The following is a 23,931-nucleotide window of genomic DNA, read 5'->3' on the forward strand; positions in this document are numbered from 1 at the left end:
TATATGGTGGGGATACCTTTGAATTGGGTTGTTACGATATTTATGAGTTTGTTCAGATATACATTAAAAGCTTTTTTCTATTAATTATTCAGATAACTATTAATTATTAGTTAAGGATAGAAAAGTAATTAGGAAAAGATCCAATTTCTTATGTTCAGATATTCAGATATACATTAAAAGCTTTTTTCTTTAAAATTCCTAGTTTGGGGCTATCTTTAGACCTGTACAATGGGTCGAATCCGGACCAAACCTTAATTAAAAGGGATCGGGATGGGTCATGGCTCATGGATCATTAGGCTCGACCCGACCTAACCCATTCACCAATTAGATAGGTGCAACAACGTAAAAAAAAAAAAAAAAAATCAACACTACGCTCTACAAAATGAACATTTAGCAAACAAATATGAACATTTAGTAAAATAAAATATGAACATAGCTTTTCAAATTTTTTATGCAATATCCAATAAAGGGAAAATTTTGAATCCTGCATCATTCTAATGACTAGTCTCTGCAGAACAGGTCAACTTCAGGTCGTTCTTTCAGGGACGGAGAGAGTAATAATATAATACGAAGTATGTATAATATTGGGAAAGAAAGTGTTGTTTATGAATATAATTTGGTTTCTGCAATTTGCAAGTATTTTTTAAGTAAAACTTGTTTTATATAGGTTGGAAGCTTGTCCTATCTAAGCAAGAAAACTCAATCAAAAGAAGCTCTCTTGAATCAAAGTTATTTCACACTTAAAAGCTCTAATTTAAAAGACATTATAATTACACCAGCAAAACTTAAATAATTTTACCAATATAGTACAGCCACCTTAAAATGAAAATATCACAATTCGATAACTCGACTAGTTTCACACCTATGTTTTCATGATATGTTCCAATAGCAACATACAATTCTTGATTGTGCTCCCATTAGGGGCAATAGCTTTTACAAGCAATTCTTTTAGGCTTTTGATATTTGCCCTCATTTTCTTTCCTTGATCACCCAACAAAATTTGATCCAAATTCCTCAATACTCCTTCCTTTGTAAAAGTCCCTCCTTCAACTATCAATCCAATCTCCCAAACGGCCTCTACTAGCCGTCCGTTACACTTATGGTCACCGAAGAAGGGTCGGCCAATCATCGGAACATCGGCAACTATACTCTCAATTACAGAATAGTAACCAAAACGGGTGAGATATACCCCTACTGCATCATGGGCTAGGAATTCTCTTTGGGGTGCCCAAGGGACCATCATGCCATTTTCTTTGTTTTCCTCTAGGAAATTGTTTGGAAAGTGTACCTACAATAATTTTGGTCACGTAAAAAGTTCCGTTCTACGTACAACCATACTAAGGGCCTGTTCACATTTACTGAACTGAGCTGAACTGAACTGAACTGAACTGATTGGAGCTGAACTAAACTGAATTGAGCTGAAATGAATATTTTATGTGAGAGGGAAATTAAGAGCTGAGCTGAACTGAACTGATTAGAGCTGAACTGAACTGATTAGAGCTGAACTGAAATTAAGTAAATGTGAACAGGCCCTAAGTCTATTTCAGCTATCATTTTAAATGAATTAAATGAAAAGAATAGACTAAATTAAATCACCTAAACACAAATACACAAAAGAATTAAAGACGATGGCCAAGGTTGGATACTGGTGAGCTTTCTACCACCCGCACCCATGGTCGGGTTTGATCCTTCCACCCTCGACCATGGGTGCAGTGCAGAAAGCTAGTATCTTAAATTACCTTTAGGTGATCCTTGATTGACCATAAAAACTTGAATCCACTAGCTTGAAGAGCCTGAGCCAGAGCAAAAATCTCATTTGGTGGTGGTGTAGCAGAATAACCAAAACTCACATAAACAACAGAATTAGCCCTTTGTTTGTCAAGCCAGCCCAAACAATTATAATTATCTGCCATTTTTGGTGGTGCAACTACTAGGCTTAGTGGGCCTGCTGTAAAAACCTTTGAGAATTTTGACTTTAAATCACCTATAATAATAGGGTCAAGTTCTTCAGAAAAGCCCAGGCAAATTGCACTTGCATAAGGTAAATTTTGACTCATTTTATGTTGCATTTGAGAAATGGAAGAATTAAGATTTCCTGATACAACTCCATCTGGGATGTCTTTCAACCTGATCTTGGATAGCCCTGGTATAAAATCCAGTGTTTCTTCTTCTCTTGCTTCAATGCCTAGTTCATTGATCACACCAGAAAGTGAAGGGATGAGCCCTACTTATAAATTCTTGAAGGAATATATTAAATGATGATTGATGGTGAAACAAAAAGAATGTTTGTAACGATACCCCCTCCGTCCCTTATGGCCAACTTTAATTCCCTCTAATTTGTAACAATATTTGTGTAAATTTAATTTTCACATGTAAATTTGTTTTCATGTACTTTTATTACTTTCTCTCTCTACTTTTTTGCATACCCAATAAAAATTTACCTTTTCAATGTGTTTTTTCTATTTATTAATTCCCGTGAAAATTGTCCATAAGGGACGGAGGGAGTAGTATATAGACAAAAGCTAGCGAGTGCCCCATGGGCGTTAGATAAAAGAATTAAAAGTGGAAATATTAAGTAAAATTAACATTATTACACCGATCTACGCGTGATTTTGTCATGCATTCCTAACTTAGATACTATTTTAAGTAATACATTAATTACTTATCTAACGCCCCCTTTAGCAAGATCCTAATATTTAAACTCATAATTATGTTTTTTTTTTTGGAATATAGTTGGTGAAATTCAAAACATATAGGGCTTGTTTGGTGAACGGCTTTTGCTTGGCTTTTTAGTTGGCTTTTGGCTTTTTATCTTGGTCAAACAGCCGATAAAAGCGTTGGTAAGTGGCTTTTTTGTTGGCTAAAAAGCCGGCTTTTTCGCCAAAAATAAAAAGCTAGTCTTACTAGATTTTTGGTATTGACTTTTGGCTTTTTACCATTAAAATTACTTTTCTATCCTTAACTAATAATTAATAATTAATAATTAATAATCAATACTCGTAGTTAATAGTTAATGATTAATGATTAATGATTTTTAATTATTAATTAGTAATTAGTACTCCCTCCGTCCCTGAAAGAATGACCCATTTGGCCTAATTTTAGTCCCAAAAAGAATGACCCATTTGCATTAAAACACCCACTAATTTGCAACAATATTTGTGCAAAATTAGCTTTCCCAAATAAAATTTTGATTTTCCATGTAATTTTATTACTTTCTCTCTCTATTTTTTTACAAACCCCATGTAAATTTATCTTTCCAACATACTTTTACTTCAATACTCACATAATCAACCCAAATGGGTCGTTCTTTCGGGGACGGAGGGAGTAGTTTGTAATTAGTAATTAATAATTAGTCAATAGTAATTTATTATTAATAATTAGTAATATGTAATCAAATATTAATAATTAGTAATTAATTATTAATTATTAGTAATTTGTAATCAATCATTAATTATTATAAATTAGTTAAATTTATTAATAATGATACTTAACTATTAACAATTAATAACAATTAATAAATAATTATTAATAACTTAAAGTTAATAATTAACAACTATTAATTATTATTATTATTATTATTATTATTATTATTATTATTATTATTATTATGTAGCCCTAAGGGCTATGCATAGTATTTTTCTTAATATAAATAAATAGTAATTTAAATAATTATTATTATTTATTAATAATTCACAATAGTAATTATAATTATTATTATTATTATTATTATTATTATTATTATTATTATTATTATTATTTGCAATTTATATTACAAAGATTATAAAATAACCAATGTCCTTAAAAGTCATTTTAATATAAAATAACCAACAGCCAACAACTAACTTTACCAAAAATATTTATTAACAGTCAATAGTATAACAACCAACATAAAAAGCCAATACAAACAGCTGGTCAGATCAGCCAAGAGAAACAGCCAGCAGCCAACAACCAATTGCCAAACAAGGTCATAGGTAGGCTTCCTTAATTTTGCAACTGGTTGATATAATTTTGTATGTACATTAAATTGCAAACATACACGGTTACACCACATATTACTTTCCGTAAAATGTTGTTGTATTAGTCGTCACAATTTATATTTTTTCTCCGTTCTTTTTTACTTAGCTATCTCATTTATCACGCTTTCCTATGCAAAACTTTAGCTATTAAATGTTTAATTTCTCTATAAGTAAAATTATAACAGTTATATATTATGATTGTACTTATTGTATCGATTCGAACAAGATCTCACCATAAATATGTTTTTCTTTGCAAATAATTCACAAAAGACGATCAAAAGGGAGATGTTGAATAGTGTAAAAGTCAAAGTGGATCATGGAAAAAAGAACAGAGAAAGTATATAAACTTGTACCTTGAGTGCCAAACCTTTGCCTGATAACATCAGTGTAAACATGAACAGTGAATGAATGCTCCCTGAGTTCCAACAAGGCACCCAAGGCACATCAATCTCCTTAGCCAAATCACATAAATAATACAAGAATGCATCTCCCATAACACAACTCACTTTTACACCTACATCCTCCTCAGCTTCCTCCAACACCTTCTTCAATGCACCCGGCCTAGTCGCCGCCTTCATAAAGAGGTCAATCTCCTCCAAGGGATTGCCCTTGAAAACATACCCTACAGGCTTACCATCCCATATTTCATAGGCCTTGATGTTGGGTTGATCTACACAAGTTTTAGACTCTTTAGGGAAAAGAGCAGAGGCGGAGCCAGCCCGGGGCAAGGGGGGACAGCTGTCCCCCCACTTTAAAAAAATCAGATAAATATTATTTAATGCGCCATAATAGTTACAACATGATAGATGGGCAGTGGTAAAACCCCAATAGAGTAGCTTGCGCAACCCGGGTTCAATACCTACCTAGCAGCTTTTTACTTTATTTTTTTATTTTTATTTTACCTTTTTTTTTTGAAAGGTCAATTTACCTTATTTTTTAGTAAAGCATTTTATGTTTTCACTTTCTGTAATTTTTTGTTTACTTTTTTATATTTTACCTTTTTTTTAGTTAAACCATTTTTACTTTTTTTGCTTTCTTTAATTTTTTGTATATATGTGATATGTGTAAGACAATTTGTCTTCCATTATTTTTAACAATAAAGTATAGGTATAATAAGGAACAATGATAAGTGCATTTAATTACATATATTATCATACGTTCAAATTCGTCTAAAATTCAAACTCATAAGTAAATTTTTTATAGACCCGTCAGTATTCAAATTTTTTTATATTAGTATATGATGTTAGATTCTTTAGCAAGTATTTTGGACAAAATTGTTTAACTAATTATGTATTCAAGTATTGTTTTTTTTTTCAACATACATTTTTGTCAGACTATACGACGTTCATTTGTCCCCCCGGATGGAAATTCCTGGCTCCGCCACTGGAAAAGAGAGTTTATTGAGTTGGGTGTGCTAAAGAAAGAGAAATGCACCTTGTTTCGCGGTGCTAAGGCGGCTAACTGCCTTATTATGTTTAGAAGATTGGCGCCATGGCTGGCAAATGGGAAGGCAAATACTGCTATATGATTACTCATGGCTTTGGTGCTCGTTATTCTCTATTGCTTATAGACTATATATAATGTTGACAGAAAAAATAAGTGAGTAGTTGGCACCTAATTACTTATTAATTAACCTTAACGCCTTAACTTAGTATGAGTACTAAAAATATTTAGGAGGATTGATGAGTAATAAATAGGAGTAGTTGGTACGCGCTCTGATCCCTTCACTTTTAAATAAGTGCATCAATTACACATGTACAAAGTGTTACGCTTGTAAAATAAAACAAATATTTTAGTATGTCAGCGGTATAAGAAATTAGACTTTTGAATAAACCATGGAAATGGGCTTGGGATTATATGCCCTTTATTATTATTATTAATAAGAGGGTAAGGGGCAAGTATTAGGAGATGAGAATTGAAAATTTGAAAAATGACTATTAATGAATAGAATTATAGAAATGAGAACTTCTAGTAAAGATTTTTTTGTAAACTTATAACATATTTCTTAGGTACATATTATGATTTACATTTAAACAAGACACTGATCGTATATTAATTAGATCTTCCCCAAAAACAAACTAAAGAAAAAACAAAGCAACTAAAATAAACGAACACAGCCTAAGGCATTCTACCAGTCGGCACCATCCTAGCTAGCCCGCGTCATCCCACTAATATAAGAGACCTGGTTCACTAATATAAGAGACATTAGGTGCAAGTGTGAAACTCGGTCTCTATCTTAACCTTTACTCTCCAAATTTTCATACAAATTCTTAAATATATAGACCTGGTTCACTAATATAAGAGACATTTTAGTTATATATTAATGTATAATAAAAAAAAAGGTCACTATAATATAATAAAGGTTATTGTTTTAAAACAAAAATCATTGTGTTTTTTATAAAGGTCATAAGAGGTCAATTTTTTTTTTTTTTTTTAATGAAAATTTTATAATGCCGGTTAATATGAATAATAAAGGTCACTATTTTTTTTAGACGAGAATAAAGGTCATTATGTTAAAATTAGGGTCACTATAGTGAAAATAAGGTCACTATATTAAATTAGGATCACTATATTCAACATAATGTCATATTTCATGTTTGCTAATATTAAAGGTCATTTAATAAAGGCTAATATGTTAAAATTAAAGTTACTATTTAATACTTCACTTTGCATTATGATCATTAGCAGTTTCGCAGATATAGACTTCAGGTCCTAACAATTTTTTTTTTTTTTTTTTTTTTTTTTTTTTTTTTCCAAATTTTTTTTCCCCAAATTTTCATTCTCACGTACTATACTAAACATCCTTAATAATTTGGTGTAGGTAGTTATTTAGAAAATCGTTGCATAAGCATCAACTTTTCATGCATTTAATTCTTCATTGTAGGTAGTACTCCGTATTATTAGCCAATATTTGTAACACGCGAGTCATATTTCTATTTAATTCAATTACTCCTATATTAACTTTCCTAAACGTCAAAATAAAGCAATAATAATGATATTAATGACTAATGAGTGCACCGAAAACCTAGGCCATCATCTTCACTTTTATACATATAAGCATTAAATATGTACTAGAATATCGTACTCCTTCCGTCCCTAATTTACATTGAAATTTACACGGGAATTAAGGAGGGAAGAATAAGACAAATAACAATAATTAAATAATGCAATGGGAAGTACAAAGATAGATTAGTTATTACTCATGACATGTCATCAATCCTTTGCAAAAAAAAAAGCACCAATCACATGCTCCTAATTGAAAATTTTTAACCAATCATATTCATTGTAATTTGGCACAAGGATTATGAGTGAGATTAGGTAAGGATAAGTGAGAAAGCATTAAATATAAAACAGAAAAAAGAGAGTTAATTTACTAAAAAAACTTACCAAAAATAGAAAGGAGGAATGTAATTTTGGAATAACAAAAATAGAAAGGAGGAATGTAATTTAGGGATGGAGGGAGTATAAGATTTAAGAAATCATAAATATTTGTAACACGCGAGTCATATTTCTATTTAATTCAATTACTCCTATATTAACTTTCCTAAACGTCAAAATAAAGCAATAATAATGATATTAATGAGTGCACCAAAAACCTAGGCCATCATCTTCACTTTTATACATATAAGCGTTAAATACGTACTAGAATATCGTATTAAATTTAAGAAATCATAAATATTTGTAACACGCGAGTCATATTTCTATTTAATTCAATTACTCCTATATTACCTTTCCTAAACGTCAAAATAAAGCAATAATAATGATATTAATGGGTGCACCAAAAACCTAGGCCATCATCTTCACTTTTATACTCCCTTCGTTAATCATTGCTACTGTATGTATTAATTTGTTACATGTTTGATTATTGCAGTGGGAAAAAAGGTTACTATTTTTATAGTTGTGCAACTGCTAATATTTAAGAACATCTAATAGTTTGTATGCAGTATGTGTCTTCAATACTTTGTAAAATACAAAGTATTATTTATTGTACTAGGTTAAAGCATAATTGACAATAAGCCTAAATAGTTAAATAATATTATTTCTTCTCAGAGGTTAAAGTGTTTGAACCTTTGCATCCATATATTTTGTTTTGACTTGAGTAAGCGACATGGCAAAACGAAAGAGTCTACGTGGCGTACTGACGTTTTTAAAACGTCTTTAAATATATCAGTATACACGTTCCTTTCACAATTCACATTAAACCCCTTTTCTCTTCTATTCTCTCTTTCTCCCAATTACCTCGCTTGTGCATCTCAGCATCTGTGACTATTGTTGCGCCATGGGAACACCAGAAACCTACTCGATATTCATTACAAATGATGGCTTTGTTCAAGGGTATGTACTAAGAAGAAAGAACAATCATTTCTATAATTGCTATAGGATGTGTAATTTATGAATTTGTTATAATTTGTTGAAGTTAAAACAGTTAGTTATAATTTCTTTTGTGAATCATTAATTATTGTTGTTGTGCATTATTTGCCAATTTATCACATTTTATTCACTTAATTCTTAGTTTTAATCAAGCTAAATAATTGATTTTTTTTAATTATTATTATTATTATTATTATTATTATTATTATTATTATTATTATCAAAAACAAAAGTCATACAACCTACAATAAATTAGTGGGAAGCCGAGATACAATCTGGGCCCCCACTCCTCTAGCTATAGCAAATCCTACCCTAGTGAAGATATGAGCTGCAGCACGAGCCCCAATGTCTTGCGTCGTCGAGAACCTCTGAATCCGCTTCAGTAACGCAACAGCCTCCTTCTCTAATTCCCCAAGCGAAGAAAAGGAGAAGGGAATGAAACCATATCCAATCGTCTGACATCGAGCTTCATACTTAACCCGCTTCCGATGAGCAGCATCAGCCACAACCCGCCCAGGAATAAAGTCAGATAGCCCTGACTGTGTCAAAGGAGAAGACCCTGTCAAATCAATACAGACATCGCGACCACGATCCCATGAATAAAGTAACACATCCGCAGGTCTGAGGGCCTCGTCGTTCCCTCCAGCCAACCCAATGTCAACCTCTTTTCTCGCTGAAATCCCAGAACGATAACAAACATCAACAAGGGTATCCCGAACAACATTATGCCGATGTTTAATACCCACAATACCAGCACAAGACACCGCGTGATCATCGAAAATATCTCCAGCAAAAACCCTCGAACAAGCAGAGCACGACGTCGAGATAGAGAACAATGGAACACCCAACCGATAGGACAACACACAGCGATAAGTCTTGGCGTTCATCGTCTGACCCAACCCCGAAATAGGAACCGCCCGGAGCCAAGCAGAGGTGTGATCACCCTGCTGTGATTTCCACAATGCTGATTGTCGAGGAGTTAAAGAATAAGCAGATTCTGCAGAAGCGGTAATCTTTGTGAAATACATATCTGCCAATTTCTTCATGAGTTTAGGGGCAGCGACCTCACTCGGATTACTCAAAATGTCAGACTCCACTGTTCCATTAAACAGACACAACGCATCCTCAAAGGCACGTCCAAGACCAACAATGCCAGTATGCCGAAGAAGTTGTGTCTGCAACCCAGCAGACTGCAACCGAGAAGCAAGAAAAGCATAGTGACGAACATCACCTGCAGAATAAACACCAAGGCCTCCAAACGCAAATGGTAAGGTGGCAAGCCGCCACTACCAATCACCAAACCCAGGCCCCGAAGCGGTAACAATACGCTCCAAGGAAGATCGAAGAGCTCCATCAAAAGTGCGCTGAGCTACCTCAAAAGTACTAGGAGGACAAGTACGTAATGCAAAGTAGAGTTTTGAAACTCCAGTACATGCCCTAAGTAACAACAGTTCACACTGAGGATCATCTAGCATAGCGACCTTATCCATAAGGGCAATGGTCTTGGTCACCCTCTACATCACAAGCTCACCACAGAAACCAGAATCGGAACTAGCGGGACCTCCAAGCAACCTAACACCACGCAAAGGTCGAGCAATATTAGGCGGAAAGACACCCACCAGCCTGCTTCGAGGGTCTTCCGTAGGCCAGAAAACTTCAGTTTTTTCCACGTTAAGACATAACCCAGAACGAGGTCCTTCCTCCATAATCAACTGCAGAACTTGCCCCACCACCAAAGTGTCTCCAATAATCGTGCCGTCATCTAAATACCAAGCCTGAAGACATACATCAAAAGTCTCTCTAATTTTACACACCAGAGGTTGTAAAACCAAAGAAAAAAGCAAAGGACCAAGGGGATCACCCTGCTGCACCCCTTGAGATGACCATAAGGTTTGGTCCCCATAGTACAACCTGGCTGGATTAGAATAGCAGAATTCAACCCATCGCGAAATGCCTGGACAACGGCGACGTACCTCACTTAACATGACCGAACGATCAACCAGATTGAAGGCATTTTGAAAATCCACCAACAACATAGATAGACCCACATCAGAACCACTATCCTCAATTAACCGATTCACCGCATGAAGAATTGCCTCACCACCTGAAGAAACCCCAACACCAAATTGAAGGCCATCAAAGTAACTCCCTAAAGACTGACCAACCATAACAGCACCCACCTTCGAAACGAGACGCCGCCAAACCGTACCCACAGCAATAGGACGGATACCACCACCGGGCTTGACAAGTGGCGTAAGAGGAGCACTAGCAATGTACTCTCCTAATTCCATAGGACATCTTCCAGCTAGAAAGAGATTAACCACCCCGGTAATAGAGTCAACCAACTCATCTGAGACTGCCACAGCTGCACCACTTAAGCAATCCATAAGATGTTGAGCACGCAAACCATCCCTACCACATGATGTGCCACGGGGGAAGCTCTTAATCCGATCCAAAACAACAGCAGAAGTCATTACGAGATGAAGGTGATCAATAGGTATATCAGGCAAGGATGGAGCTGGAGATGAAGGGTGCTTGGACTGTAAATCCGCAAGAGTGGCGTCATTATAAGGAGCAACGCCTGAAGAAGAAAGAACCCGAACTGCAGCAGTGTAATGGCCATCGCAAATCTTCCTACGACACTGCTTTATATTACGCTCCTCCAAATCAATGTCCTCATCATCAACCACCGACAAAGTAGGAGATTCCTCCGCCAAAATTTCCCTCACAAGCTGCAAATTACCACCCGCTACATTCCAAGAACAAATAGCACGGGAAATACTCTCTTCCTGATGCCGACGTCTTACCGCAGACCGAGACTCACGACTACTCCGAGGGCGAAAGATTTTAAGGATGCAAAGAGGTAACACCAACAAAGAGACCCAATTAGAAATGTCATCAGGCTTAGAGATCACCTTATCAAGAGCACCTTTCAGAACCCGAGAAAACCCCAAACGACACTTGGGAGGGATAGACTTAACAGTGCGAAACCCCTTAGAGAAAAAACAATCAAGGAGAGCCACATCAAAACCACCGTTATGATCTCGCACCTCACCATCCACATGACCAATACCATCTCGAGCAGGAGAAGAAGGAGCTTGCGGCTTGGTGAAATTATGAAGCACAAAACGAACAATACCATCTCCTTCATCAGGGGGCGAAACATCCTCATCCCTATCATGACGACACTTAGAACGAAACGTATGCGTTTTATAGCAAACTCCACATAACCAAATCCCCATACGCCTAAAAGTAACTTCTGCCTCATTATAAACAGCTAAATTAGAAGTTAGAGAATGTCGGGTGATATCTCGCGCACCGATACAACAATGACGATCACTAAGATGCCTAATTAGAGAACGTCGAGTAAGGCCATTTCCACTCCCATCTTGACAACCACTAAGACCCACAAAGGGACAATGAAACTTCACAACGGCAGCCGACATAGATGACTTGCACCACCCAAAACTGAAGTACGCCCAAAAGAGCACCAGAAACTGCCGTAAAACAGCACCCAAAACTGCACCCAAGAGCTGCCGAAACTGGACAAGAAACTGCACCAGAAACTGCTGCAAAAACAGCACCCAAAACTGCTCCAAAACAGCCCCCAATATCGAAAAATCACTGGCAAAATAGAAACCAACGAAGAACCTCCGCTGAACCACTGCAAAAACACACCCAAAAAACCACTGAACCGACTGCAGAATCCGCCTGAAATGCACCAGAAAACCCGCTAGAAACGCACCAGAAAACAACAAAAAAAACCTTCCCGAAACTGATCAAAAAAACGGCTGCCAAACTGCCCAAAAACTGACCAGAAAACTGACCAGAAAACAGCAAGCAAAATGCCTGAAACACACCAGAAAACGCACCAGAAAACAACCCAAAAACCTTCCCGAAACTGATCAACAAACGGCTGCCAAACTACCCAAAAACCGACCAGAAAACTGACCAGAAAACAGCAAGTAAACACACCCAATTTTCATTAGAAAACTGACCAGAAAACAGCAAGGAAACACACCCAATTTTCGCCTGAAAATCGCCTGAAATTGCACCCAAAAACACCCAAAACTGCCCACAAACTGCCAGAACAAACCAGAAAATAGACCTGAATAGAAAGCCGCTTTATGACGATCACAGAACCCGACGCTGCACCAAAAATACACCAGAAAATTCGCCTGAAAACCGCCAGGAAACTGCCTGAATTACGCCCTAAAACAACACCAAATTGAACGAGAAAACAGAGTCGTTGCTGCCCCTATATATGCCGGACCACCGCTGCAGAAGCCGCCGATGAACCTGCCGGAAAACTAACGTGGAAACTGCCGGATTATTGACGAGGACGAGAAACCTGATCGCACCCTAATCGCCCCATATTATTATTATTATTATTATTATTATTATTATTATTATTATTATTATTATTATTATTATTATTATTATTATTATTATTATTATTATTATTATTATTATTTTATACTATCATCATTCATTGCTCAAGGTTAAATTATTATGATGTTGGTTGCTGCTAGAAGAAAATGACGCCATATAATTGGTATCTGGAATTAGTATTACTAGTTCGAGTCATGGTATTATTGGCTATCAGTGGCGAATCTAGGAATTTTTTTACTACGACTACTCTTGTAATGGTACCATTGTGAGTAGTAATAGTGGAATTGGTAGTGGGAATTGGGAAGGATCCCATGTTTCAAAAATCTCTTGTAGAACACCGATGTTGAAGATGCCCTGTTCCTATTTCGGGGTATGATAAGAATGAACCCTCTTCCTACTATTGTTGAATTCAATCAACTTGCTGCAGCAATTTCTAGAATGAAGGGTTACTTAGCTATTTTGTTCAATGTATTGGAACCTCGATGTTCTCGGTGTCTTTCCTAATCATCATTACCTTGCTATCATCCTGAATTGTTATTGCCATTTGTTTCAGGTTGATCTTGCCTTCTCTGTCTTTGGCAAAATTATTGAACTTGGCTTTCGTCTTAATGATATCACCTTTAATACTTAATGGCATTTTTCTCACTGGCAACTTACTCGAGCATTCGAGTTTTCTTTAGTCTTATCTACATTATGCACCAGCAACTTATGCAGCCCCATCCAGTTACCATCAGCTAGTTGAACTATGTAAACAAGGCATGCTTGATGATGCTGTAATCATTGTTAATCTCATGTTTCAGAGATTTCAAGTCCCGAGTTCTGTCACCTGCACGATGATAATCAATGAATATTGCTCACTAAACAAGATTTTTGAGGCATTAGAGTTGTTTGATCTGATGATCAGTCAATGCCTCGTGCCTGATCTCTGCACTTACATCAAGCTGATAAAAAATTGCTGCAGGAAGCATGCAATGATTGTCAGAGCTCTTCAAAATTTTTAATGCAATATTTATTAGAGGGATGATCTTGAAGCCTGCATCAATTCTAATGACCAGTCTCTGCAGAACAGGTCAACTTCAGGTTGCTCTACAATTGCTGTAACATATGTATAATCGTGGCCCAATTCCTGATGTTGTCACCTACAACTGTCTTTGCAAGGGAGGCTATCAGATGTTGTTGAATTAGTTCATATTATGGAAATAAATGAGTGTCTCCCAAATGCTTACACTTACAATATAATTGTACGAGGTTATCTTAGGAAACACGACACTTCAATGGCCATAGAGTACCTTCTCATAATGTATGATAAAGGATTCAGGGTACATGTATGGGTATTCGTATACCCAATCATCTTCTTCAGCTTGTGCCTAGGGATTATGAGGTGCAAGAAATTGTTGATATTTATACAACTCGCAAAGCTAGGAACAAACCCATTTCTCAGTTTGCTTTTGGTGGAGGTATTATTTCCTTTGTTGTTTTATTATAAGGGGTTGATCAAATAATTTCGTTTACTTCCTACATCTACGGTGCCTTTCCTGATATATGAATATATTGTGCAAATCCCTTTCCTGGTTTATGAATTTTTTGGTATGTGATTTTTTCTGTTGTTTGGTCTGAAATCATGTTGCAATCTGCTGTTAGAATTCTAGAATCCAAGCGCCTCCTTTTGCAGGATTCAGAAATTTGTCTTGAAATCTATGTTACTCGGACACGCCATTTTTGGCCTCATACCCGGGTCGGTACGACCCGACACGGACTCGGGTATGAAATCCGTTCCGGATACTCCGATTGGCTCTCGGGTACGGCTAGAGCAGAAAAGAAGATGAAGAAGCAAAAAATACCGAACCAAACCACACCAATCAAAAACCAAACAAACAAAACCACACCTCTAACCTAGATATGCAGTTCCGCACCTACCACAACCCACCTTATTTCACCACCCTTCATCCCCAGATCGACCCAAAAGGCCATAACTACCTACCACCACCACAATTTCAATCACAAACCACCATTAAAGTAAAGTTGAAAAACAAAACTTAAACGAAATAAAAAGAGAACATACCTCACGTCCTCACATTACACCAAAAAAACGTCGGTTTTGGGTTTTAATGGTCAAATTCGACCATGAAAACTCTAGATCTAGAGTTTTCATGGCCGAATTTGACATGAAACCCCTTTAGTTGATGGTGTTCGAAATGAAAAATCTTAGTTGATGCCCTTATGGAGTTCGAAAAACCTCGAAACCTTAGTTGATGGTGATGCGGGCTGGTGGGGAAAAGAGGAGATGAGAGTGAAAGTTGAGAAAGGGCGGAAGAAAGAAGAGATGAAGACGAAAGGAGATAGAGTGAGACTGAGAAGAGGAGAGAGAGGGCGGAGAAAGAGGAGAGAGGCGGAGAAGATAACTCAGAGAAGAGATGCGGCCATTAAAGAAGATCTAGGGTTTTATTTTCTGGTTTCCAAGAAAGAGATGCGGAGAAAATTTTGTACTGTACAAATGTACATTTATTTTTATTTTTTATTGAAGTGTACTGTACATTTAAAAGGTTTTGTGGTTTCCAATACATTGGTACAGAAAGGTTTTGTGGTACACTGATACTCGTTTTTTTAATAATAATGGTTTGGCTTCCCAAACAAGCTATCCCAAGTATTTTTTTTTAAGAAAGTTATCTCAAGGTTTTATACTTCGTATTGTGTAAATTAAATATTATATTATTTATCTTAATTAGTTAAAAATAGACTCAATAAATTTTTTTATCTTTGCCAAATAAAAAAAATAAAAAAAAAAAGATTTCTGATTATCAAGAAAATATTTGATATATTATGGTGAAAAAACTTCAATACGGAGTATATATAACTGGAGTCTGGAGTATACATTTTGTTTAAAAAAAATCCAAATGAAGTATAACAACTTGAATAAATAATTAAATATTACTCAAAAAAAATATATGGTACACTATATAAAAAATAGATGGAGTTCAGATTTAAAAAAATGACGTATAAAATAGCGAACAAAAAGTAAGAAAGTTTATCTTTAAAAAAAACAACCTTCAAAATTCTTGAATGTTTTTTACCAGGTATTTTTAAACAATTTTTGAACATATATTAATTAGAATTTCAATTACTACTGTAGTAGTCTATTGTAAAAAAAAAAAAAAACAAAAAAAAAGGATATTGTTTATATTTTGCACGCTTTAATGTATAAATTTAAAAACATTCCATTGTACAAATCAATTGTAATTTATTAGTCTAAAAAAAAAGCTCAAATGACATAGAGACACTTTACTGGTGGTAAAATCACATCTAATTTATTAATCAAAATCACAGTTCTCTTATACATTATTTAAATAAAAAAATTTATAAAATTATACTTCAATTGACATAAAAAGAAAGGTTATCTTCGCTATTTTTTATATGATTTTATTTTATTAGTTATAAATCAATTGTAAATATTTGTTTTTATTCTTTAGATCAATTAAGTAATTGTAATATTTAGTAGAGTCAAGAAGAAAATTTATAGTTGATCAATTAATTTTCCAAATCAATTAACCTATTAAAGATTAATATAGCGAGCTAAGTTATAAGGAAATGTATTATCGATGGACTAATAACTAAGTATTGAAATAAGTCAAATAACTCTATAACAACAAGTGAACAACAATACACAACAAAGGAATTATTCATATTAAAGTATTGGCTAATATATTTAGAATCAAATAAAACAAAATTACCGAATCAACAAATTCTCGATTTATCAATTGATCAATAACTAAGTATTGAAACAACTCTATAAAAACAACAATAAACAAAAAAGGTATTGTTCATACTAAGTTATTGGCTAACCTATTAAGATCAATGTAATACGAAATAACCGAATCAATGTAACACGATATATCGACTGATCAATAACTAAGTATTGAATAATATCTGGAAGAACAATCAACAACAAATTAAGAAATTGTTTACTACCTCCGTTTCGTATTAGTTGCAACTTTGGAATATTATATATCTCACAAATAATACCCCAAAGTTGCAACTAATACGAAACGGAGGTAGTATATTGAGTTATTAGCTAACCTATTGAGAATCAAGTCGAACGAAATAACCGAATCAATGCAATACGAATATCGATTGATCAATAACTAAGTATTGAATAAAATCTATAAGAACAATCAACAACAAAGAAATTGTTTATATTGAGTTATTAGCTAACCTATTGAGAATCAAGTCGAACGAAATAACCAAATCAATGTAATACGATATATCGATTGATCAAACTAAGTATTGAATTATATCTATAAGAACAATCAACAACAAAGAAATTGTTTATATTGAGTTATTAGCTAACCTATTGAGAATCAATGTAATACGAAATAATCGAATCAATGTAACACGATATATCGATTGATCGATAACTAAGTAGTGAATAATATCTATAAGACTATAAGAACAACAATCAACAATAAAGATATTATTTATTTTGAGTTATTGGTTAACTTATTGATCAATAACTAAGTATTGAATAATTCCTTAGTTATTGATCGATCGATCGTATTACGACTGATTGATTAGATTGATCAATAACTAAGGAATTGTTCATATTAAGTTATTGGCTAACCTATTTAGAATCAAGTCGAACGAAGTTACAAGATCAATGTATTATCAATTTATCGATTGATTAACTACTAAGTTACAAGATCAATAACTTATCAATTTATTGATTGATTATCAAATTATTTATTGATTATCAATTTGATTAATCGGTAATACATTAATTTGATTAATAGATAAATAGATGATACGTTTTTTTTTTCCTTACTTTGAAAATTAAAAATAAAATAAAAATCTTGATAAGACCAAAACCTTGGGAAAAGCCCACGTGTGATGCACAAATGCACAATAAAAGGTTTTGGTCTTAAATTCTTTCTAATCCTTCTTCTTCCCTGACTACTCATGCTTATTCCTCCTTGACTCTTCCCCTTCCCTCATTAACTACTGCCTACTGGTTTACAGTTTACTCCATAGTCTTCTATATAAAACACCCCATCAAAATAAAATGTTTCACAAATTTGATATGCTGAAACATTCCACAAAATTGAGAAATTACCAGAAAAATTATCAGATCTACAATTATAATAAGGTACATAGGAATCAAATTCCCCTGATTAATTTTCTTTTGATAATCTTTAATTACATATATGATTACCTTCTAAATATATTATCAATTTTTTTACTTTCTTATTTATTTGTATTATTTAATTAATTTAATTTTGTCTTATAATTTATAATTGTATCCAGCATTCATGCCTCGACCAACTAAGAATCAAGGGTTTGACGATACACCGTTGTGGAGTCATGTCGAAGTTTTGAAATTGTCTGCTGGTGGAGGTGGTAACAGGAAGTGGAGATGCAAGTATTGCAACAAAGAAGTCAGTGGTTCTTATTCTAAAGTGAAAGGGCATTTGCTTAAAATTCCCAACCTGGGTGTTTCACCTTGCACAATCGCAGACGACATATATCGAGAGATTAAGAGGGAAAATGATGAAGCTGAACAGAAGAAAAGGTCTCGTAATTTAAGCGCCAAACAAAAGCAGGATTACATCTCTCTTCCCGAAGGTTCGGATTTAGCTCATTCAAAGAAAAGAAAAGGTACATTGGAGTTATCCTTCAATGTGTTAGAAAGGGAAGAAGCTGACAAAGAATGTGCTATGATGTTTTATACGGGTATGCTCTCTTTCAACTTAGCAAGAAATCCTTACTTCAGAAAATTTTGTCAAAGGCTAGCCAATGGAAACTTGCATGGGTTTGTTCCTCCTACTTATGAAAGACTCCGAACAACTTTACTATTTCAATTGAAAGCTCATGTTGACAAATTACTCCAACCAATTCGAGACAGTTGGGTGAAGAAAGGAGTTTCAATTTGCTCAGACGGTTGGCAAGATCTAACATCAAAGCCTTTGATAAACATAATGGCTGCCTCAGCTGCTGGCCCTATGTTTTTGAAAGCTTTTGATGCAAGCGAAATCCTTACAAAAGACGCTGAATATCTGGCAGGTTTGTTCTCTGAAATTATTGAAGATGTAGGAGAATCTAATGTTGTTCAGATTGTAACTGATAATGCTGCCAATTATAAAGCCGCTGGTCGTGCGATTGAAAAAAAATATCCTAAAATTTTTTGGACACCTTGTGTTGTTCATTGCTTAAACTTGGTTTTGAAATCTATATGTGAGCCTAGTGAGAAAGCTGACCATTACAAAGAGTGTCAATGGATTTCAGATTTAGTGAAGCAAGTTGATGAAATTAATTATTTTATTCAAAATCATAGTTTGTCCAAAACAATTTTTGAACGTTATTCTGATTTAAGACTCTTAAAGGTTGCTGAAACTAGGTTTGGGTCTAAGATAGTGATGGCAACTAGGCTAAGAAAGGTAAAGGATGCTCTTGAAAAAACTGTGATGGATGCTGACTGGAAGAAATTTAAGGTCAATGGGAAGGGTTATGTTGAACTTAAGGCGAGGGAGGTTAAGGATTTGTTGGTGAGTGATGGATGGTGGGATAGACTTGATTATTTTCTTGAATTTACACCACCCATGATGAACTTCTTGAGGGCTGCTGATACAGACTCATGTGTCTTACATTTGGTGTATGACATGTGGGATACGATGATCGAACAAGTGAAAAAAGTTATTTTCGATCATGAAGATGCTGATTTTCTCACAGGGCAGTCTCCATTTTATGATGCTATTCAAAAAGTCATTGAGAGTAGGTGGAACAAAAGCAATACCCCTTTACAAAAAGTAGGTGGACATGTCCGAGTACTTCCTACATCTACGTTTTCATTACTAGTTCCAATAGCAACTCAAAATTCTTGTTGGAGCTCCCATCAGGGGCGACAGCCTTTCCAACAACATCTTTAAGGATTTTGATAGCTTCCTTCATTTTCTTCCCTTCATCACACCATAAAATTCGATCTAAGCTCTTTAATACTTCATCCTTGGTAAAAGCCCCTCCTTCAACTAGCAGTCCAATCTTCCAAACGGCCTCTACCAGTCGTCCGTTTAGCTTGTGGTCACCAAGAAAGGGCCTCCCAATCATTGGAACTTCAGCTGCTATACTCTCAATGATGGAATGGTAACCAAAGTGGGTGATGAACACCCCTACTGCATCATGTGCTAGGATATCTACTTGGGGTGCCCAAGGGGCTAACATGCCATTTTCTTTGTTATTTTCCAAGAAACCGTTTGGAAAGTGTACCTATTTAGGTCACGTAAATAAGTTCAATGCAACACTATAGATTATTATAACGTATTACGTAAACATGACTGTTATATATATAGACAGAGCCAGTAATTAATAGTACCATACCTTTAAGTGATCCTTAATCGACCACAAGAACTTGAGTCCACTAGCTTGAAGAGCCTCAGCCAAAGCGAAAAGCTCATTTGGAGTTGGTGCAGCAACAGAACCAAAGCTCACATAAACAACTGAGTTAGCCCTTTGTTTGTCAAGCCAACCCAAACAATTATAAGTGTCTGCCACTTTTGTTGGTGCAACCAGTAGGCTCATAGGACCGACAGCAAACACGTTCGAGAGCTTAGACTTTAAGTCATTGGTAACAATTGGGTCTAATTCTTCACAAGAGCTCAAGCAAATTGCACTTGCATAAGGTAAAACTTGACTCATTTTATGTAGAATTTGGGAGATGGGTGAATCAAGATTTCCTGTTACTATTCCATCTGGTATATCTTTCACCCTGATCTTGTTTAGTCCTGGTATAAAATCCAGAATTTCTTCTTCTCTCCCTTCTTCAATGCCTAGATCAATCACATGAAATGATCAGAACAACAGATGTGAGTGTGACCATTGTGAAGGATAATTTTACATTTTTTTTTGTTTAGGAAAAGATTAATTTAACATATTATTATGTCATACCTATATTCTATAATAAGGGGTGTTCAAATTTTTAATCAAACTTGACCAAAGATAAAGAATCCCATTTTTAGGTTTAAATATAGAACTTTTAAGTCTCCAATACAATTTGGTCCAAAATTTTCAAAATCATAATATCATGAAAATTTCACCAAAAAATTAATAAATAATTTAAAAAAGGCGGGAAAATTAGGAGATGACACATTGTCCTGTATCACACTACCTTTAGTATAGATTTCTAGATAGTTATTGATGTTTATTATGCATGCTTATAAACCCTAAAATGATTAAGTTCTCAATCTATGATTTGAGAGTATTTTTTTATATTATGAGTTATTTTGGATCAAAGTTTAATGCAGGAAGGCATTGAACAATTAGATTTCTTAAAATTTCTTAAAAAAAATTAAAATTTCCTTAATATTTTAATAGATTAATAAAGAAGTCTAAACTGCTCCAAACCAGTCCGGTTCAGGTTTTGGACTGGTTTTATCGGTCCAATTTGAATCCAGTCTTAGTTTATTAGAGCCTTACCCTGAGTACCAAACCTCTGTCTAATTGCATCAGTATAAACATGGACAGAGAAAGAATGTTCTCCTGGGATCCAGCAAGACACCCAAGGCACCTCAACTTCCTTAGCCAAATCACATAAAAACCACAAGAATGCATCTCCCATAACACAACTCACTTTAACACCTACATCCTCCTCAGCTTCTTCCAACACCTTCTTCAATGCACCCGGCCTAGTCGCCGCCTTAACAAAGAGGTCAATCTCCTCCAAGGGATTGCCCTTAAAAACATACCCTACAGGCTTACCATCCCATATTTCATAGGCCTTGATGTTGGGGTAATCTACATCATTTTTAGACCCTTTTGGAAATAGAGAGTTTATTGAGTTGGGTGTGCTAAAAAAAGAGAAATGCACCTTGTTTCGCGGTGCTAAGGCGACTAACTGCCTTATTATGTTTAAGAGAGGGGAGCCATGGCTGCCAAATGGGAAGGCAAATACAGCTATATGATGGGTGTTTTTGGCATTGACATTGGTGTTGCTATCTTCCATGGCAAAGGAATGAAATAGGCTTTAAAAAGGGGGAAAAAAAAAATGTCAAGCCAATTTTTATGAAAATTTCATGTTACATGTCTAGCTATATGTACTAATTTTCCACCTTCTACTACAGAGGTTCAATTAATTCCCCAATTTTTCCCAACAATAGACTCATCTGATACATCTTTTCAGTTATCAAAATCAAATTAACTATGTTGTACTCACTATAGTACTGTTACTGTACTATTGCGCACAACAAACATGATATCTTTGTAACGCAATGTAAAGGAATGAAATGAATCAATAAATTTGCGAACAACTTATTTAAAGTCATACACCCTCCGTTTTCGTAATAATTGCGGATGTTGCATAAATTCTTAGGAAAATTATAGAGTGAGACCAAAAAGAAAATCAATATACTTCATATATATAACATTAAAATAGACACTAGGAATAACACGTGTCATTTACTGGTGCTATTTTTTTTTCCTCCCAAAACAATTTCCAAACAAAAAAGTTCTTTATTCTTTCTACATCTTTTTCATTGACATCCTTATTTACGAACAATAAATATATTAGTATTGATTTTATAGATCATGAATAGTAATAAATAAAAGATTCTTAGTACTGATATCAATATTATATGCTAAGAATTTTTAAATATATTTCAGTCAAACAGATTTAATTTATAGTTCAGAATAGAAAACATCCGTATGTAATATTGAATTAAATTGCCATTAAGCATCGAGAATATTTTCTATTACATTATATAATAACATATTGAGTGTGTATTAAAATTTTCCTACACATTTTTTTGACACACGAATCATTAAAGATTTATTAATCTTTGACTTTATTTTTTCCTTATCCATTCATATTATTTTTAGATCAAAAGCTACACAAACAAAAAATGACTTACTTCAATAAGTATTATTATTGTCCATCCATATATTTTTTTTTTGAAAACACCTGCGGGAAATTATATTAAAGGAGGTCAATTTCCGCCAAAGCTAAAAGACTTTGAGGGAAAGGACCTAAACAAACACGTTCGTTACAACCATTAGAATCCCACCAAGCAACATTGTGGGCTAAAACATTACCCGCACGCTTAACATGAGAAATAGAAAAATCAATAAAACTACGAGACAGAGAACAAATATCATCAACAAGCAAAAGGAAAGGAGTGTAAGCAGCAGCATTCCTCTTCACACCATCAACAACATTGGTAGAATCACTCTCAAGAATCACCGAATTGTAGCCCAATCTAGCAGCTACTTGGAGTCCGTAACGGCAAGCCACAGCTTCAGCATCATCGATCCCCCATCCAGTTCTCTCCCTACGCACAGCAGCCGCTAAGATGTTGCCAACCTCGTCCCTAATCACCACCCCAAGCCCTGACACAGAACCCACATGAGCATCGCAATTGATCTTCACCAATCCACCACAAGGCCGAACCCACGAACTGGCAGATTGCTGCCTCGGAACAGCAGACCCCATAAACACATTCTTCGCATACTCACCATAATCAGTGACAGATTTGAGGAGGTTTGAAGCAACACTAACTGGGCATACATTTGCGCCATCAAACACCACCATATTTCGACACCACCAGGCAGCCCACGCAAGAGAAGCAATTGTTCTCAGCTCAGTACTGCTGACTTTTGCAGCTAGCCAAAGAAGCCTATCGCAGAAGTCATTGGACGAGGCCTGGGAAATCAGCAAGGAGAAGTTACTTGCTGCCCATATGCGTTGAGCAGCAGAACATTCAAACAGGGCATGTATTACAGATTCATCTCCACACCTGCAAATAGAACAAGTAGCATTGTCCATCACATGCTTAAAAACTAACCTCTCCCGAACTGCTAAGAAGCCTTTGCAAGATTTCCAAAGAAAGTGAGCTAATTTCGGAGGCCCTTTTATACCCCAAATTAATCTCCATACAGCACTAAGTGACTGGGAATGTGTACTTGCTGCACCTTGCTTAGCCAACCAATACCCCGATTTCACCGAAAAAACCCCATGTTTAGATGGCCACCAATACATTACATCATTCATAGCTCTCACAGATAAAGGAATTGATAAAATTTGCAACTGCTCGACAGCATTAAAATTCTCCATAACCACATCTTCCCGCCAAACCATAGCTTCATGATCAATCAAATCACACACACGAAGCTCCATATT

The 23,931-nt window shown here is 35.1% G+C and overlaps 2 protein-coding genes and 1 pseudogene across 2 annotated transcripts; 1 reads left to right on the forward strand and 2 right to left on the reverse strand.

The window, feature by feature from the left end:
- Window positions 1-841: 841 nt before the first annotated feature.
- On the reverse strand, window positions 842-5,552 carry LOC145607422 (anthocyanidin 3-O-glucosyltransferase 7-like). Its single transcript, XM_081663076.1, has 4 exons — window positions 5,451-5,552; window positions 4,384-4,765; window positions 1,740-2,224; window positions 842-1,288 (listed from the first exon to the last, which is right to left on the reverse strand). Exons 1-4 carry the CDS (start codon window positions 5,550-5,552, stop codon window positions 863-865), a joined length of 1,395 nt encoding a protein of 464 aa, XP_081519202.1. The 3' UTR covers window positions 842-862.
- An 8,554-nt stretch (window positions 5,553-14,106) lies between these two features.
- On the forward strand, window positions 14,107-19,577 carry LOC145607423 (uncharacterized). The gene is made up of 3 exons (XM_081663077.1): window positions 14,107-14,236; window positions 18,075-19,450; window positions 19,497-19,577. The coding sequence occupies exons 1-3, from the start codon at window positions 14,107-14,109 to the stop codon at window positions 19,575-19,577; spliced, it is 1,587 nt and encodes a 528-aa protein (XP_081519203.1).
- A 27-nt stretch (window positions 19,578-19,604) lies between these two features.
- Window positions 19,605-21,762, reverse strand: LOC145607424 (anthocyanidin 3-O-glucosyltransferase 7 pseudogene; annotated as a pseudogene).
- Between the last annotated feature and the right edge of the window lie 2,169 nt (window positions 21,763-23,931).

The sequence above is a fragment of the Chenopodium album genome, chromosome 23 (genome assembly GCF_948465745.1).
Source record: "Chenopodium album chromosome 23, dcCheAlbu1.1, whole genome shotgun sequence".
In the NCBI taxonomy this organism is placed as follows: domain Eukaryota; kingdom Viridiplantae; phylum Streptophyta; class Magnoliopsida; order Caryophyllales; family Amaranthaceae; genus Chenopodium; species Chenopodium album.